Consider the following 17,387-nt stretch of genomic DNA (forward strand, 5'->3'; position numbering starts at 1 on the left):
AAACCCATTGGTCTGCAGAAGCTGAAGAAGAAGATTTTTCCAAATTATTTTTTGACCACTAGACCACTAGGATCACTAGAATTTGTAATCAGCTGCAATGGTACGTATGAGGTAACAAAGAGAGTAGAGTCGTCCAAATTATTGTAAAGCGCATTCATTTTATATTCACACTCTCCGGTGCTACCATCGAATACCTATTTTCCTATCGAAACTAAGTTTTTACCGGAATCATCCTTAATGTTCCCAATAACTTTATGTTGAAGTTTTAAAATACATGAAGCAGTATGGTTAAACAAACTTTGCAATTGAACTTTAGCTTTTGCTTCAGTAACGCTGGTTTCTTCTGTAACTGTTTTTTTATTGCTTTCAAAACCGGCTCGTAACTCGGCAATATATCAAATGATACAAACGTATTAATAAACTTACAAGTAAGCAAATATTGATGTTTTGTTAAATTCGTCTCCACAAAAAGTGATAAAACTTCGTCAATATCGGCTTGACAATGTTTTGGGCCTAAAGACAAGCTGCACGATCGAAGCAAGGAAGCAGCAGATTGATCCATTTTTGCTATTTCAGCAATCCTTCGACGTTTTTCTCTATTCTAACAATCTAAAAAGTCGATTTTCGGCCGTCCAAGATTGGCACATTCTTGTGTTGGTTGAGACATCTCATGAGCACAGGTCAACACAAATTGTTTCTATTTCATTCAGCCAACTTGATTGATATTGCATATTTGCAGTTTTCTTCTTTTTTGTTTAGTTTGTAACTGTCCCAAAAAGTAGCAATTCTTTTGCATATGAAACCAATACGTTTTGGTAGTTGTCTTAGCTCGGGAATGTAACCGTTGTTTTCAATTTGTTTTTTTCTTCCAGCGTTGGTGCCACCTTCTGCACACCAAAGATTAAAAATATATAGACGAATACACATTTATGGAAATCTCCTAGAAAGTTAATTTCAGAAAAAAAATTGTTAAAAATTTTTCAAAAACAATACAAACACGAAGGGCGAGGCAAAATAAAAGTACAATAAGGAAAAACTTTACTTTGGCAAACGCTAGATGGCATCAGTATTTTTCCGATTATATAAACAACTCCAAATTTCTGCAGCTGTGGGATTTCGTAAGATCACAAATAAAACTTTAACTAATCATGAAAACTACGTTCACAAAATACACAAAAAAGGTTTAATCGATCTGAAATACACAAATAAAATTTAATTAGTCAGATAAATTTCATAAAACCAATTCATTAAACTTTATACCTTCAACTTTAGCATGCCTTTTAAATAATAAAATTTGGTGAATTTTTGCGAACGTCTGACCACTTTGAACTTCACTTTTGTTTTGACGAAACGCTCACTAAACACAGCTGCATTCTATTTTTAGAAAATCCCATTAGATTTCCGGAAATAACTAGCTTGCAATGACAAAATGTGAACCATTTAGAGACAAATTCCTTACATTTTGACTATTTATTTATAAGTCGATTTTACGATTTATGGCCTACGAGCGCAACCACTGTGCACCGGAAGCCTCTTTTTTCTTTCAGCCATTAGTGTATTATAAAATAGATTACGACAAGATTTGGCTGGAAAACTCTTTAAAACGGTGTATCGCATGTTTTAGCTGTGCCTCCGTCGCTGGAGGAGCATTCCGAGGAGTTTTTTATCGGGATGGTCATTTGCGAAAGCGAAGTTTAGTGCGTTTTTTGCTCGCAGTAAATGCCGCGTCTAGCTCACAGAGTTTGCGGTAACTTTCCACCAAATTTATAATTCGAAGTGATTTTCTGAGCCCAGAAAAAATCCTTTTTTCTAAGTCCTTGGTTTTTACAATCTGCTTTGGATTCTCGCTGCTCACCTGTGTTCTCGCTCTTTTCGACCATCGCTGCTACCGTTGGTTGGTCGCCATATCTCCAAGGCGTACGCCTGGTGCCGGTTCAGTTTGCTTGGACTCACACGCTGCTTCTGTGGTTTCCGCTTCGCCTGCCTCTTCCGTTGGTGCTCTGCACGTCTCCGCAGCTGCTCTGTTGCCACTTACTCGGCTTACTGATCTCAGGGACACAAACAAGGCTGGCGTTCGCCACTAATTACCACACACCTGCGCCCATACGCGCTGCCGAATGCGTGACGGGCCAGAGACTAGGCGTTGCGCCCCCTTCAAACCTGGGAGTCACCGCGCATACCCGTTAATCCTCCTTTAATATGCTCCTGCCGTTAGTCCTGCTTTCCAGTATGACGCCACACACATCTGCTTGACCGCTCTAGTACCCCCTCAACTCCCCTTCCCCGGCTTCGCCCGACGCGGCCACCTGTCTTGGCGTATATTTAATCTCGTCACAATGCGAATATCGCCATTAGTTGGCCGATCTTTCTGAGAACTTCGTTATAAGACCAATTTCTTGATTTTAATAAACACAAGTTTCAGGCTTCTGTCTTCTATTTCCGATACCATGGCAGCTCTAAGATATAGTTGGTCGATCCTTATAAAATTGGGTAGGTCAACCATTTTGCCAAAAATAGAAAATCCCACTATAGAAGTCTACAAAAATCGAAGTTATGGGATTTCGAATAAATCAGTTACGGATTTTATTCTGTACAATTCTCTTATAAGTAGGATACACTAAAATCTTAAACCTATTTAAAACTACTTATCAACGCACTGCACGCTGACATGCTATGCGACCCTTTCTCAAGTGCGATAAGCGCACCACTTATGTATGTGTTTGTGTTAGGCTGCAGGGGATCGGTTTTAGACCACGCTGTTTGTCTCTTATTTCATGGGCCCGATCCCTTGAAACTCTATTTTAAGAATTTGTATATAAAATAGTGTTCAATGCTTGAACAGTAGTGTTGGTGAACAAAAAATTTAAAACCTGTTATTCAACTTTCTTTCAGAGTTCATAAGGAAAAAAATGCCATTTAATATTTTACACCGTATTGAAAGTAAAAATATAAATGCGTTTCTGAGTGGATGGATGGATAATAAAGTACGCGCTTTAATTTTTGAACCTCGTAGTCAAATAAGATTAAGATACCTTCTAACAGCATTTGAGTTTTATGATCGTGTAACATTCGGGTAAGTTACAATTTTCATTTATTTTGATTGTTGGTGAAATAAGATTATACTACGATTTTTATACCCTTGCAGAGGGTATTATAATTTTGTCCAAAAGTGTGCAACGCAGTGAAGGAGACATCTCCGACCCTATAAAGTATATATATTCTTGATCAGGATCACCTCCTGAGTTGATATGAGCATGTCCCTCTGTCCGTCTGTCTGTCCGTCTGTCTGTCTGTCTGTCTGTCTGTCCGTTTCTACGCGAACTAGTCTCTCAGTTTAAAAGCTAGCGACTTGAAACTTTGCACACACCCTTCTTTCTTTTGCACGCAGTATATAAGTCGGAACGGCCCGGATCGGCCGACTATATCCTATAGCTGCCATATAACTGATTGATCGGAAATGGTATAACTTTGGTGTTTTTAAAGTTAGAGAGTTCAAATTTGAACCGAGAGCTATCTCTGGCAAAACATTACGACATGCCATGCAATTTTATAAGGATCGGCCGACTATATCTTATAGCTGGCATATAACTGAACGATCGGAAATGACCCAACTTTCGTGTTTTTGAAGATAGCTGAAACTTAGTACATATTCTATTTTTGGTCAGCTAATCCAACCTGCCAAATTTCATTAGAATCGGCCGACTATATCCTATAGCTGCCATAAAATGAACGATCGGAAATTTTTTTTTGGTAGAAATACCAACTTTGGTACTTTTGAAGATAGAAGTTTGGGACTTTTTTTTTAGATTTTTATACCCTTGCAGAGGGTATTATAATTTTGGTCAAAAGTGTGCAACGCAGTGAAGGAGACATCTCCGACCCTGTAAAGTATATATATTCTTGATCAGGATCACCTCCTGAGTTGATATGAGCATGTCCGTCTGTCCGTCTGTCTGTCTGTTTCTACGCGAACTAGTCTCTCAGTTTTAAAGCTAGCGACTTGAAACTTTGCACACACCCTTCTTTCTTTTGCACGCAGTATATAAGTCGGAACGGCCCGGATCGGCCGACTATATCCTATAGCTGCCATATAACTGATTGATCGGAAATGGTATAACTTCGGTGTTTTTAGAGTTAGAGAGTTTAAATTTTACACGAGCGCTATTGGCAAAATAATACGACATGCCAAATTTCGTAAGGATCGGCCGACTATATCCTATAGCTTTCATATAACTGAACGATCGGAAATGACCCAACTTTCGTGTTTTTGAAGATAGAAAGCTGGAACTTGGTACAGATTATATTCTTGGTCAGTTAATCCGACCTACCAAATTTCATAACGATCGGCCGACTATATCTTATAGATGCCATATAACTGAACGATCGGAAATGGTTTTTGGTAGAAATACCAACTTTGGTACTTTTGAAGATAGAAGCTTGAGACTTTTTTTAGATTCTGTATTGTAATAAATTAGATTATATATTCATATTCCCAAAGGATCGGCCAACTATATCCGATGTTTGCGACATATATCCGGTTTAAACTGCAAGGGTATATAAACTTCGGGTCCGCCCGAAGTTAGCTTTCCTTTCTTGTTTATTGTAGTTTATTGGTTTTATTATGATTTAATCATAAGAATCGGTTTGCAATATATATCCGGTTTTAACTGCAAGGGTATATCAACTTCGGCTCCGCCCGAAGTTAGCTTTTCTTTCTTGTTTTATCCTAATGATGCTATTGATTGACCTACAGCGTTAATTTTGTGTCCATTGAATGAAGATTTTTTCATCCTATTGATGCTTTTGATTGCGTTAATTCTCCAGAACGTCTAAATAAAAATGCTCATAACCCTTTAGTGCCCAAGACCGCCCCAAGACTGGTATGCTTAAAAACACCGTTATTTCAATAGTTTCATTATTTTTGTACTGCTGTAATTATTTAAGTCAGATAAATTGTGTAATTCGGTCAAAATAATTATTTTGTCAGTTTCACCCTGAACTCCGACCAGTAAAGACGTGCGACTATTTAAAACCCCAGGCCACTGCTTATCTACTTTACTAACTCGGTTCGCGAACACTATTTCGCGACTAACTATCACCCGAGCAAAACTTACAACAAACACTAAGAATATTAGCTACAAACAAATTCCGTTAGGGCCCGAGCCCCTGAGACACCACAGTGTCACTACAACCCGACCGACCGCCGCCAACGTCCACAAGTGAACCCAAATATATAATTATCACCAGAAAAGACAATAACACCTTCGAAAAAATTAACCCATTCCTAATCAAAAAAGTGGTTGACTTTAAATGCAATGGTGCAGTCGAAGTTTGCCACAAAACTAAATCTGGAGCCCTACTGGTGAAAACCAAAAATTCTTTTCAAGCCCAGAAACTAATTAAAATAGAAACTTTCCAGTTCGTGCGGAAGAACATTGATCTTTAAACATTTCCAAAGGAGTCATCTACCCCAACGATTTGCGGTAATTAGACGAAAACGAAATTTTAGAAGAACTTAAATTTCAAAAGTAGTTGCTGTCCGCAAAATCCTAAAAAAAAAACAAACTCAGACGACAACAACAAGGCACAAACAGGTATAATTATACTCACGTTCGGCACACTAACCTTACCAAAAAGATTATGGATAGGCTACGAGAGCGTACAAGTACATCCACGTACATCCATACATCCAAGTACGAATGCAATGGATAAATCCTGCCCCTCCTTTATAAAAAAAAAAGAAATCACTGCCTGAAAAAGTAGACCACAAGACAGCACGAATCCAGTACACCATCAACATCCGCAGCAATGTTACATCTATTCCTACACCACATTCATTAACATCATCTACACCGCATCCATCAACTTCAACATCTTAATCAACGTCTATGAGACAATGGACCACCTACGACGACCTACTCGAGGAACCAATGGACACGACCTCATCAAAATACACAACGCGATCTGAACTCTCCGATGACCCAAAACTTAAAATATTCTTAGTTAAATCAAATAAAATAGGTACACCCTTAAAATCCAAAGAGAAACTCAACACCAAGACTAAGCCCGACAATACAAATAACACCAGCAACGATGAAGACTAAGAACTATACCTAAATTTCACTCCACTCCTTATTCAAAAATCACCATGCTCAAAATAATTTAGTGGAACATGGACGGATACATAAACAATTACAGCCAACTACAAATCCTCATAAAAAAACACAGTCCCAAGATTATATTTATTCAAGAAACACACCTACACTTCACTCAAAACATAACTATACCGATTAACTATACGCTATATCACGAAAACACACCCCAAACAGTTTTGGGGGTGTCGCTCTCCTCATCCACAACTCACTGCAACAACAAAATGAACCAATTAACTCCTTTTACTTTGACTCAATAGCAGTATCAATTCAGTCAAAAACTAAATTCACTATAGTATCTTCATACATACCACCCAACAAAAACTACACAATACAAAACCAAAGAAACATATACGACAATTTACGACCTCCCCTACTTATTACTGGGAACTTTAAAAGCTGGCACAGAAGCAGGGGCTCACCAACTAACAATAAAGAAGGAAAAACCTTATTTGAATACATAAATCAATTTTCGCCCACAACTCTAAACAATGGCTCAGCCACCCACTTCACCACCCAACACACATTCACGCACATAGATCTCTCAATTGCATCTCCACCTCTTAATCTGAGCTCCAAATGGTATTCGGTCACCTCCCTATCAGGCAGCGGGGAGGTGACCGAATCCAATCTATATCGAACTGTTTGACGAACATAGAGTAAACAACCCCACTGAAAAACCAAGATTTAATCTAAACAAGAAAGGAAAGCTAACTTCGGGTGGAACCGAAGTTGATATACCCTTGCAGTTAAAACCGGATATATATCGCAAACCTCGGATATAGTTGGCCGATCCTTATGAGAATATGATAATATAACCCAATTTATTATAATACAAAATCTAAAAAAAGTCCTAAACTTCTTTCTTCAAAAATAACAAAGTTGATATTTTTACCAATCATTTCCGATCGTTCAGTTATATGGCAGCTATAAGTTATAGTCGGCCGATCCTAATGAAATTTGGTAGATCGGATTATCTGAACAAAAATATAATCTCTACTAAGTTTCTAGTTTTCTATCAAAAACACGAAGGTTAGGTCATTTCCGATCGTTCCGTTAGCTATAGGATATAGTCTGCCGATCCTTATGAAATTTGGCAGCTATAGGATATAGTCGGCCGATCCCGGCCGTTCCAAATTATATACTGCGTGTAAAGGAAAGAAGGGTGTGTGCAAAGTTTCAAGTCAATAGCTTTAAAACAGAGAGACTAGTTTGCGTAGAAACAGACAGACGGACAGACAGACGGACAGACAGACAGACGGACAGACGGACATGCTTATATCAACTCAGGAGGTGATCCTGATCAAAAATATATATACTTTATAGGGTTGGAGATGTCTCCTTCACTGCGTTGCACACTTTTGACCAAAATTATAATACCCTCTGCAAGGGTATAAAAAGGCAAACTGGCCACTCTTTTAGGAAATCGCAGACAAACTATCCGCTGGAAAACCCCCCAGCGCTAATATAAACAAAGAAACCGCCAATATAACCAAGATAATAATCCAATCTGCCAACGAATCCATTCCCTAATCACACCCTTCTAACAAAAAGAGGAACGTACCATGGTGGGACCAAACTCTCCAAAAACTACAAAATGAAAAACAAATTGCTTGGACAAATCTAAACAGATACGTTGACACCACAAACATACTAATTTACAAAAAAACCAACGCTAAACTCAAGAAAAAAAAAATCCATGGAAAACTTCACGTCGGAAATCCACCCAAATTCTCCAATCGAAGAAATATGATCCAAAATCAACCGTTTCTGCGGCCATTCTGGACAATAACGAAATAGCCAACACCCTCTGCACACACTGGTCTAATGCATCACTCGACAGCAACTTCCACGAAAATTTCATTCAACGATAAACTAACCCAACCTCTAACACACACATTCCGTCACCCACAGCACTTTAGATCAAAGTTGAGTTGAGTGCAGCCTGTAGTTCTATAAAGAAATAACGCTTATAGAACTACAGGCTGCACTCAACCAACTCAAGGGAAAAACTTCTCGCAAAGACCGCATAGGGTATCCAATGCTGAATTACTTACCCCTTAATCTAAAAATTAGACTTCTTAACCTCTTCAACAACATCCTCCGATCAAATATCCCCCAGCAATTTAAAGTAAGCAGTGTAATTCCCATACTTAAATCAAATAAAGACAAAACCGACATAACGTCAAACCGACCCATCTCGCTTAACCCCTGCATTTCAAAGGTTCTCGATAAGATAATAGCAAAACGGCTATGGTGGCTAGCTACAAATGGCAAGCTTCTTGATAACCGTCAAATGGGATTTAGAAAGGAAAAATCGGTTTCTGACCCTCTAGCACTGCAAGATTATCAGATAACTACGGCCCTTTCCAAAAAAAACCACACTTCGATCATCTCATTAGATTTCGTCAAAGAATTTGACATAATAGGCATCCACAGCATCGTCGACGAACTTCACACCTGGAAAATAGGACCAACTATCCTAAACTACTTCCTAAGGAAGTTTATTATCTTCCTTACCAACGGAAAAATCACAGTCCTAACAAACAAATCGTACTCCAATCTGAAACCACTACACAACGGAATACCGCAAGGATCTCCTTTATTTGTGATACTCTTTGCAATCGCCTTCAGTCAACTAAATAAAATAATAGCTAAACATACAAAAATTGAATTCACTGGATACGCTGACGATTTCACATACAAGCTAGGGAAAACACAAAACAGCATCAACTTGGACCCACTTCCAAATGACATAAATCAATGGTCAACTACTTTGGCGCATCGCTTTCAACCAGCAAGTGCAAACACTTGCATATCTCCAGAAGGAAAAACTGCTGCCTCAAACTGCAATCCAACAGCTCCCCCCTACAGAATGTCACTTCCCTCAAAATACTTGGAATCAGAGTAACCAAAAACTACAAATAGAACAATCATGTAGAAAACCTCACTCTAGAACTAGCCAAAAGACTCGACGTAATAAAATGTCTATCTAGCAAAAAATTCTGCTGCAACACAACTAAAATTTTTTACGTGGTCAAATCCATCATTATGTCAAAAATCGACTACGGGTTACACATATATGGCCATAATCCGAAAACCACACTAAGCAAGCTTAAAACAATTTACCAATCAAGAATCGCTTATAAGAAGCACTTGCCCCCTGCTTTAACGAACTCTCTAGTTCTTATGTATGCAGATGATGCAAAGCTTTGTCTTCAGTACAAATCCATCTCTGCCCAATGCAGTCTTCAGTCTGACCCTGATAATTTTCAAGAATGGTGTTTAGCTAATGATCTAATACTTAATGGATCAAAATGCGAGCATATGTCTTTTTATCGTTCTTGCCCTCTGCAAGCTACATATTCCATTAATGGGATTGCCTTAGAAAAATTAACCCAGGTTAATGATCTCGGCATCCTGAAATAAAACTTAAATTTGCCAACCATATTTCCTTAATGGTTAATAAGGCTAAAGGAGTCCTTGGTTTTATCAAAAGATGGTCAAAAGAATTTAATGACCCCTATATAACCAAAACATTATTTATTTCCTTGGTCCGTCCTATACTAGAGTACGGTTCATGTGTCTGGAGTCCGCAATATGGAGTACATAAGGACCGCATAGAATCCGTACAAAAGAATTTCCTAACTTTTTCACTTAGAGGTCTAAACTGGGATGCAAATCTTCACCTTCCATCCTACAGTAGCAGACTTTAACTTATAAACTTACCTAGCTTAACAAATCGTAAGACAATGCTCGGTGTAGTTTTTCTGCATAACCTTATTAACGGGGATGTAGATAGCCAGCATTTACTAAAACTCTTAAATTTTAACATTCCTAATAGAAGGACTCGAAACTTTAGTCCTCTGTTCCTTAGCCGTTGTAGTTCGACATATGCACTGCATGACCCTTTTAGGGTATTATGTTCGAACTACAATGGTCTCTACTTTATAACATCTCTTTCCTGTCCCTCAAATTTAAAATATAGAATTTTAAATTTCCTTACTAACTCCTCCTAGCCTAATAATTGAGAAATAGCTTAATATTTACTAACAAATCGTTTCTTGAGCGCCCCTCGGTCGTCTGGGCCTCTAAGCTTTATGATGAATACAGGAATGCTACCTGATGCTCTTATTGATGCACAAGCCATTTCCAAATTCTAAAAACCGGTTAAAACAAAAAAAAAAAAATAAAAAAGAAGAATCATAGCATCTCTTTCCTGTCCATCAAATTTAAAATATAGAATTTTAAATTTCCTTACTAACTCCTCCTAGCTTAATAAATTACAAATAGCGTCATATATACTAACAAATAGTTTCTCGAACAAATAGTTTCTCGAATAGTTTCCATAGGAGTTCATCGTGTAGCAATCTTAGAAACAGCGACTGGAACTATGAAGCGTGCTTTCTGCGAGATATATTGCCAGTATTGGCCTACTGGCATATTAGTTTTCGGAAAATTTATAAGAGTTTTTGAATTCAGCCAAACTGCATGATTCCGGCGCTACTGAGATTGAAGAGCAATCATTCCATATTTGCGTCAAGCGGTAGCAAAATTTGTTACTCGCTTGGTCTACAATATCGCTGTACTCTTTAAAATTCACTCCTGAGATGGAATCTTTAATAAAATAAAAAACAGCATTCTCTTTTGCGACTTTTCCCTTTGCTCGAAACATTTCCCAAAAAAATCTGTGTTTGCCAAATTAAAGTTATGTCCTGGAAATGAAAAATTCTCACAAAATCGGTAAAAAGTTGTATTTTAAATTACATTCATTCGAACAAGAATTTAATACTCTACAGCATATAATACTCTTCTGCACTCACTTTAAATCCCTTATGAACATGAGACTTCATCCAAAATATGCCTTTAGAAGGCTACCTTCATTTTTGCTCGATTACGGGGACAACACGATTTTATTCTACAAATGACGATCACATACATATAATTCAAGCCACAAAGACTGGATTTCATTTTAAAAAATGTTGTAATATTGTTTAGCTTTTTACTTTTGCCCGCTCAAACTTTGTAAACAAAACTTAATATTTCAGTCGCTCGTGCTTTGCAATTGCAACAGCTGTGTTTGTCAGCTGATCCCTTGATTCCTCTATCAAAATTTCTGTTTTCACCACTGAAGATTGGTGAATTTGGAATGCGTTACACTGAAACTTATTTTAATTTTCCGACTTTCATAAGTCGGGTTTTTCTCGCAAAAGTCTCGCGAATCGTCGTCGCATGCAGACGTGTATTTATTGTGCTCCGGGAAAAAAAACATTCATCAATATCAAAAAGTGCAGTGACTGGTTTCGCAAATCAACAACAACGCGAAAAGACGCTTTCAGCGATGAAATCGCTAATGTTTATATTGATTAATTAATTAATTAATATAAAACATAACATTTAAAACTCGAACAATATCAATTTCGATTGCAATGAGTCTAAACGACGTTAGCACACAACGTCAACGTGAGCAAGACGAGAGACGGCTCTCAGTACAAAGAAACAACGCTTACTTCACTTTCAAAGCAACCGAAAGTAATGCAAGCTCATCCCAAACACGGTCAATTACCCCAAACTTGGCCGAATTCTTAAACGTAGAGAGCGTGAGAGCGCGTTCTTGCTCCCCCTCGCTACCATCGATGTCTCTGCAGCCAAGGAGCGCAGTAACTAGCACCGCAACCTCTCTGACAACGTCAACCGTAACAACAACAACAACCGCTACTGTAACGACAGCGCGTTTAACGACGTCATCAGCTAGCAACGCAAACATTGATACTTCAGCCGCTGTGCTGCCCGAAAAAGAGAACAAAAACAAAGAAAATATTAAGCCGGCTGTGCAGACTGGTATGGATCATTACATCCAAATCAAAAGGAAGCTGAGCCCCCTAAACTCCCAACGCAAAATAACCCGTGGCAATGCTAACATAGCCGCAATAGAAACGCCCACGAACTCAAACCGTTTTAAAATCTTGGCAGACTATGAGGATGACGTCGAATCTACAGAAGTCGAAAAAAGGAAGCCTAAGCCCCCGCCAATATACGTACGAGAAAAAAGTTCCAACGTTCTTGTCAACAAAATTATAGAGCTCATTGGCAAGGACAACTTTCACATAATACCACTCGTAAAGGGCAATATCCAGGAAACAAAAGTTCAAACGAAGTCTGAAGATAATTACAGAATATTATCAAAATACCTCACCGACAAAAAAAAGAACTTTTATACGTATCAGTTAAAAAGCAGCAAGGGCTTGCAAGTCGTACTTAAGGGCATAGAGCCCGAAGTACCGCCTGCAGAGATAACAAAGGCGCTACAAGAGAAGGGATTTAGCGTTAAGACAGTGTTCAATATCTCTAACAGGGTTAGAAAGCCGTAGCCACTCTTTAAGGTTGAACTCGAACCACAAACTAAGCCCCTCAAGAAATACGAAGTGCACCCTATATACAATCTTCAGTTCCTGCTGCACCGCAGAATTACAGTTGAGGAGCCGCACAAACGCAATGGCCCGGTACAATGTGCGAACTGCCAAGAATATGGCCATACAAGGTCATACTGTAAACTGCGCCCAGTTTCTGTAGTTTGTGGTGAGCTTCATGACTCCGCACACTGCCCAGCGAGCAAAGATGACCAAAACTCGAAAAAGTGCGGCAACTGCGGTGGAAATCACACTGCTAACTATAGAGGTTGCCCAGTTTATAAGGAGCTGAAAAGTCGCATCCACCAGAGGGGACTTACTGCCCGCACCCAAAATAATCAGTTCATAGCCTCCAGGACAAACCCTGAAGTCTTCTTCTCGACCGCAGCCAGATCCTCACTAGGACTTATAAACTCTGACAAAAATGTCACATACGCAAGCGCTTTAAAATCAGGACTGGCTACCCCAGCCTCAAAAAGCTCACTGCCGCAATCAGCACACCAAGAACCGAACACGGCTCAGCAGTATCAACTTCCGGAGCAGCCAAAAAGTAACTTTGAAGCTATGATATGCAGTCTACAACAAAGCCTTACGGAGTTCATGTCGTTTATGCGTACAACTATGCAAGATCTAATGCGAAACCAAAATCTATTAATACAAATGCTGGTTTCACAACAATCCAAATAATGACTTCCCTACGAATATCTACATGGAACGCTAACGGCGTTTCGCAGCATAAACTCGAGTTAGCGCAATTCCTACTAGACAATCAAATCGACGTAATGCTGCTTTCAGAAACACATCTTACGAACAGATACAATTTCCAACTACGAGGATATTCATTCTATGGAACAAATCATCCAGACGGTAAAGCACACGGCGGGACTGGAATTTTAATCAGAAGCCGTATCAAGCATCATTATCATACGAAATTTGCAAAAAACTACCTACAGGCCACATCAATAAATATACACCTAAATACTGGCAAGCAATTAACTCTAGCTGCCGTATACTGCCCCCCACGCTTCACCATAGCCGAAGATGAGTTTATGCAGTTTTTCAACTCACTCGGAGACCACTTCATAGCAGCAGGAGACTACAATGCCAAGCACACACACTGGTCTTGTGACCCCAAAAGGAAAGCAGCTCTATAATGCAATTATCAAAGCTAAGAACAAGCTAGACTATGCTTCTTCTGGCACACCAACATACTGGCCGGCAGACCCAAAGAAACTTCCCGATTTAATTGACTTTGCGATTACCAAAAACATTCCTAAAAATCTGATATGCGCCGAATGCCTTTCGGATCTTTCATCTGATCACTCGCCTGTCCTTTTTACTCTACTCCAACACCCAGGAACATGGGATCAATCATCAAATCTGACCTCGCATAAAACCAATTGGGTTAAGTACAGGAAGTACATCAGCTCACACATTGAGCTGAGTCCTCACCTCAGCGACGAAGCCAACGTAGACAGTTTTGTTAATTCGCTGGAGTCTGTACTCGTCTCTGCAGCTCGAGTTTCAACACCTCAAATTATAAACACACAACGCAATCAAAAGAAGACAAATCTACAAATCGAACAGCTCGTCCTCGAAAAGCGACGCTTACGTCGAGAATGGCAATGTCACAGATCGCCATCTGCTAAGCAACGCTTCAAACATGCCTCACGTCAACTTGATCAAGCTCTACAGCAAGAAGAAACGTATGTCCACCACCGCTACATAGAGCAATTGTCAACTAACAGTACGAAACACTCACTATGGAGAGCTCACCCAACTCTGAGCTCACCGAAAGAAACCGTGATGCCTATTAGAAATCCCACAGGCGGGTGGGCGCGCAGCGACGCAGACAGAGCCAGTACGTTTGCCAAACACCTTAAAAATGTCTTCCAACCAAATCCAGCCACCAATGCGTTTACTTTGCCGACTCTATCAGATGAGCCCCAGCCTCAACATGAGCCGATTGAGTTTCGCCCAAACGAAATCGTTAACATCATCAAACGACAACTGAATCCGAAAAAATCCCCGGGCTGCGACCTCATAACTCCCAAAATGATCATTGAACTCCCATACTGTGCCGTTTGCACTCTCACCCAGCTATTTAATGCCATCGCAAAACTTGGCCACTTTCCAGTGAGATGGAAAAAGTCAATTATAATAATGATAGCAAAGCCGGGAAAAGACCACACTATCCCCACGTCGTATAGACCTATAAGCCTACTCTCTTGCCTATCTAAACTCTTTGAAAAATGCCTAATGACTCGGATAAACACATACCTGAGAATCCAGGAAGGAATCCCGTCACACCAATTTGGGTTTCGTGAAAAGCATGGAACAATTGAGCAGGTCAACCGGATAACATCCGAAATTCGGAACGCGTTCGAAAAACGAGAGTACTGTACTGCCATATTTTTAGATGTCTCTCAAGCATTCGATAGAGTCTGGCTGGAAGGTCTAATGTACAAGATCAAGACAATGCTCCCCTACAGCACCCACAAGATTTTGGAGTCTTACCTTCACGACAGAAAATTTGTCGTGAGGTGCAATACCGCTATATCCGATGAGTACACTGTTGGAGCTGGAGTTCCTCAAGGCAGCGTGCTAGGGCCAATATTATATGTCCTCTACACAGCAGATATCCCGACAAGCACACGTCTAACAACATCCACGTTTGCCGATGACACAGCTATTCTTAGCCGCTCAAAATGCCCGATTCAAGCAACTGCGCAGCTAGCTCATCATATGGTCGATGTCGAAAAATGGCTGCCAGACTGGCGAATTAAAGTGAACGAACTAAAATGCAAGCATGCTACGTTCACTCTGAACAGGCAAAACTGCCCGCCGATAACACTAAACAACACTCTACTCCCACAAGCAAACGAAGTAACATACCTAGGAGTACATCTCGACAGAAGACTCACATGGCGCCGGCACATTGAAGCCAAAAGAACACACCTAAAGCTAAAAGCCAGCGGTCTTCATTGGCTTATCAACGCTCGGTCACCTCTTAGCCTTGAACATAAAGTCCTGCTGTACAACTCGGTACTAAAACCTATATGGATGTACGGCTCCCAGTTATGGGGGAACGCCAGCAATAGCAACATTGACATAATTCAAAGAGTTCAGTCGAAGATCTTGAGAACAATCACCGGGGCACCGTGGTACGTTCGCAACGAAAACATACACCGCGACTTAAACATTCGACCAGTCAAAGAAGCGATCGCAGAACAGAAGGTAAAGTACTTAACCAAGCTATCGGTGCACCCTAACCACCTGGCGAGAGGTCTAACAAGGTTGAGCAACCAATCACGCCTTCGTCGCAATGACTTACCCACCCAGCGACCGACCTGAGGGACGCGCAACCAGAATGCAGTGTTAGTATACTGTTAGTTAAATTTTAATGTTAAGATTCGTCAACTTATTGTTAGTCTCAAAATTAAGAGTAGATTCAATAAATAAAAGCAAAGCTATAATAAAAAAAAAAAAAAAATAAGTCGGGTTTTTGTCACAAAAACTGGTCGAATTCCCCATAGTGTGCTCTAAACGTGCAGCTAAAAATTGTTTACTTTTGGTTATTACAGAAAGGTTATTAAACATTGTTATCTTTTGTTATTATCTCGCTCTCTCTTAGCGGCGCTTCCGGGATATGTTGTCTATTGACCGGGACCTTTTTATTGTAGTGCTCAGTAGAGCGTTTTCAGTAATAAGCTCCTGCTTAGAAAAAGACCAAAAATTCCTGCTACACCAAAAATTCAATAATTAAAATGATGATATTTATTTTGAGTTAATATGTTTGTTTGATCATTGATAATTTTCAATGCCAGTAAATGAAAATCAGCTTTTATTAAGTTAAACGTTAGAAATCTTTATTTGACCGCATACGAAATTGGGATTTATGTACAATATGTGAAGTCCAATTTAGGGTGCTAGCGTAATAAGAAGACGAACGAGAGTGCCGTCAACCTTCCAGAATATGCTGAGCGGATGCTCGCTTACTTTAAATGCCGAATTAGTAAAGCCGAGCGGCCGAAAGAGAGTTGGCTTGTGACCAAAAAACATCAGTTAATAACTAATTATTATGTTTAAATTTTTTGCTTGCTTCTTGACCCGACATTCTTCCCCCAGTTGGGGCTTCTACTCCAACTTCATCCTTAAAGGGCAACAGGCACAGCTTAGTCACTGCTAGCTTGGTAACTCCAGATAAGGTTTAAATCAGCGCCGTGGCAACCCATTTGGAGCGCTGCTGGATAAGTTTTAGGTACTCCATTTTCCATCGGGACCAGAAAGACTGCTGCAAGAAAGACACGCGCTGCCAGCTGAAGTTCAGCTTTGTGACATCGGGCTCGATAAAGCTGACTGACGGACCACCAGTTAAAAAATGAGCCGGGGTCAAAACATCAAGGTCTGCTGGATTTTCTGAAAGAAACAATAAGGGTGGTGAATTTATGACAGCCCCAATATGGCACAGCAGCGTTCGCAGCTCCTCGAATCCAAGAACTGCAGATCCGACAGCTCGGTAAAAATGGTGTTTGGCGGTTTTAACAGCCGCTTCCGACAGACCACCGAAATGCGGAGATCGAGAAGGAATAAAATGCCATTCGATGGACTCCATAGAGCAAAACTCCAGCAAAACTCCAGTGACCGTTGATGCTCATCGCTTAGCAATAATCGGAGCAGCTCCTTCAGCTCGTTTTTGGCTCCGACAAAGTTGGTTGCGTTGTCAGACCAAATATGTTGAGGCCTTCGGCGGGTGCATATAAACCGCTTCAAAGCCTGTAAAAAAGAAATTGCTTTATTACGCACTTCCGGCTTATAATATAAC

At 39.9% G+C, this 17,387-nt stretch overlaps 1 protein-coding gene across 1 annotated transcript in view; it reads left to right on the forward strand.

The window, feature by feature from the left end:
* l(3)80Fg (dnaJ homolog subfamily C member 16 l(3)80Fg) overlaps nt 1-17,387 on the forward strand; it is a 260,296-nt gene that overhangs the window by 20,589 nt on the left and 222,320 nt on the right. Inside the window, exon 4 of the mRNA XM_043210124.2 lies at nt 2,893-3,073. Coding sequence (XP_043066059.1) covers nt 2,893-3,073 — 181 coding nt within the window. The remainder of the gene's footprint in view (nt 1-2,892; nt 3,074-17,387) is intronic.

Source organism: Drosophila bipectinata, chromosome 3L (assembly GCF_030179905.1).
Source record: "Drosophila bipectinata strain 14024-0381.07 chromosome 3L, DbipHiC1v2, whole genome shotgun sequence".
NCBI lineage: Eukaryota > Metazoa > Arthropoda > Insecta > Diptera > Drosophilidae > Drosophila > Drosophila bipectinata.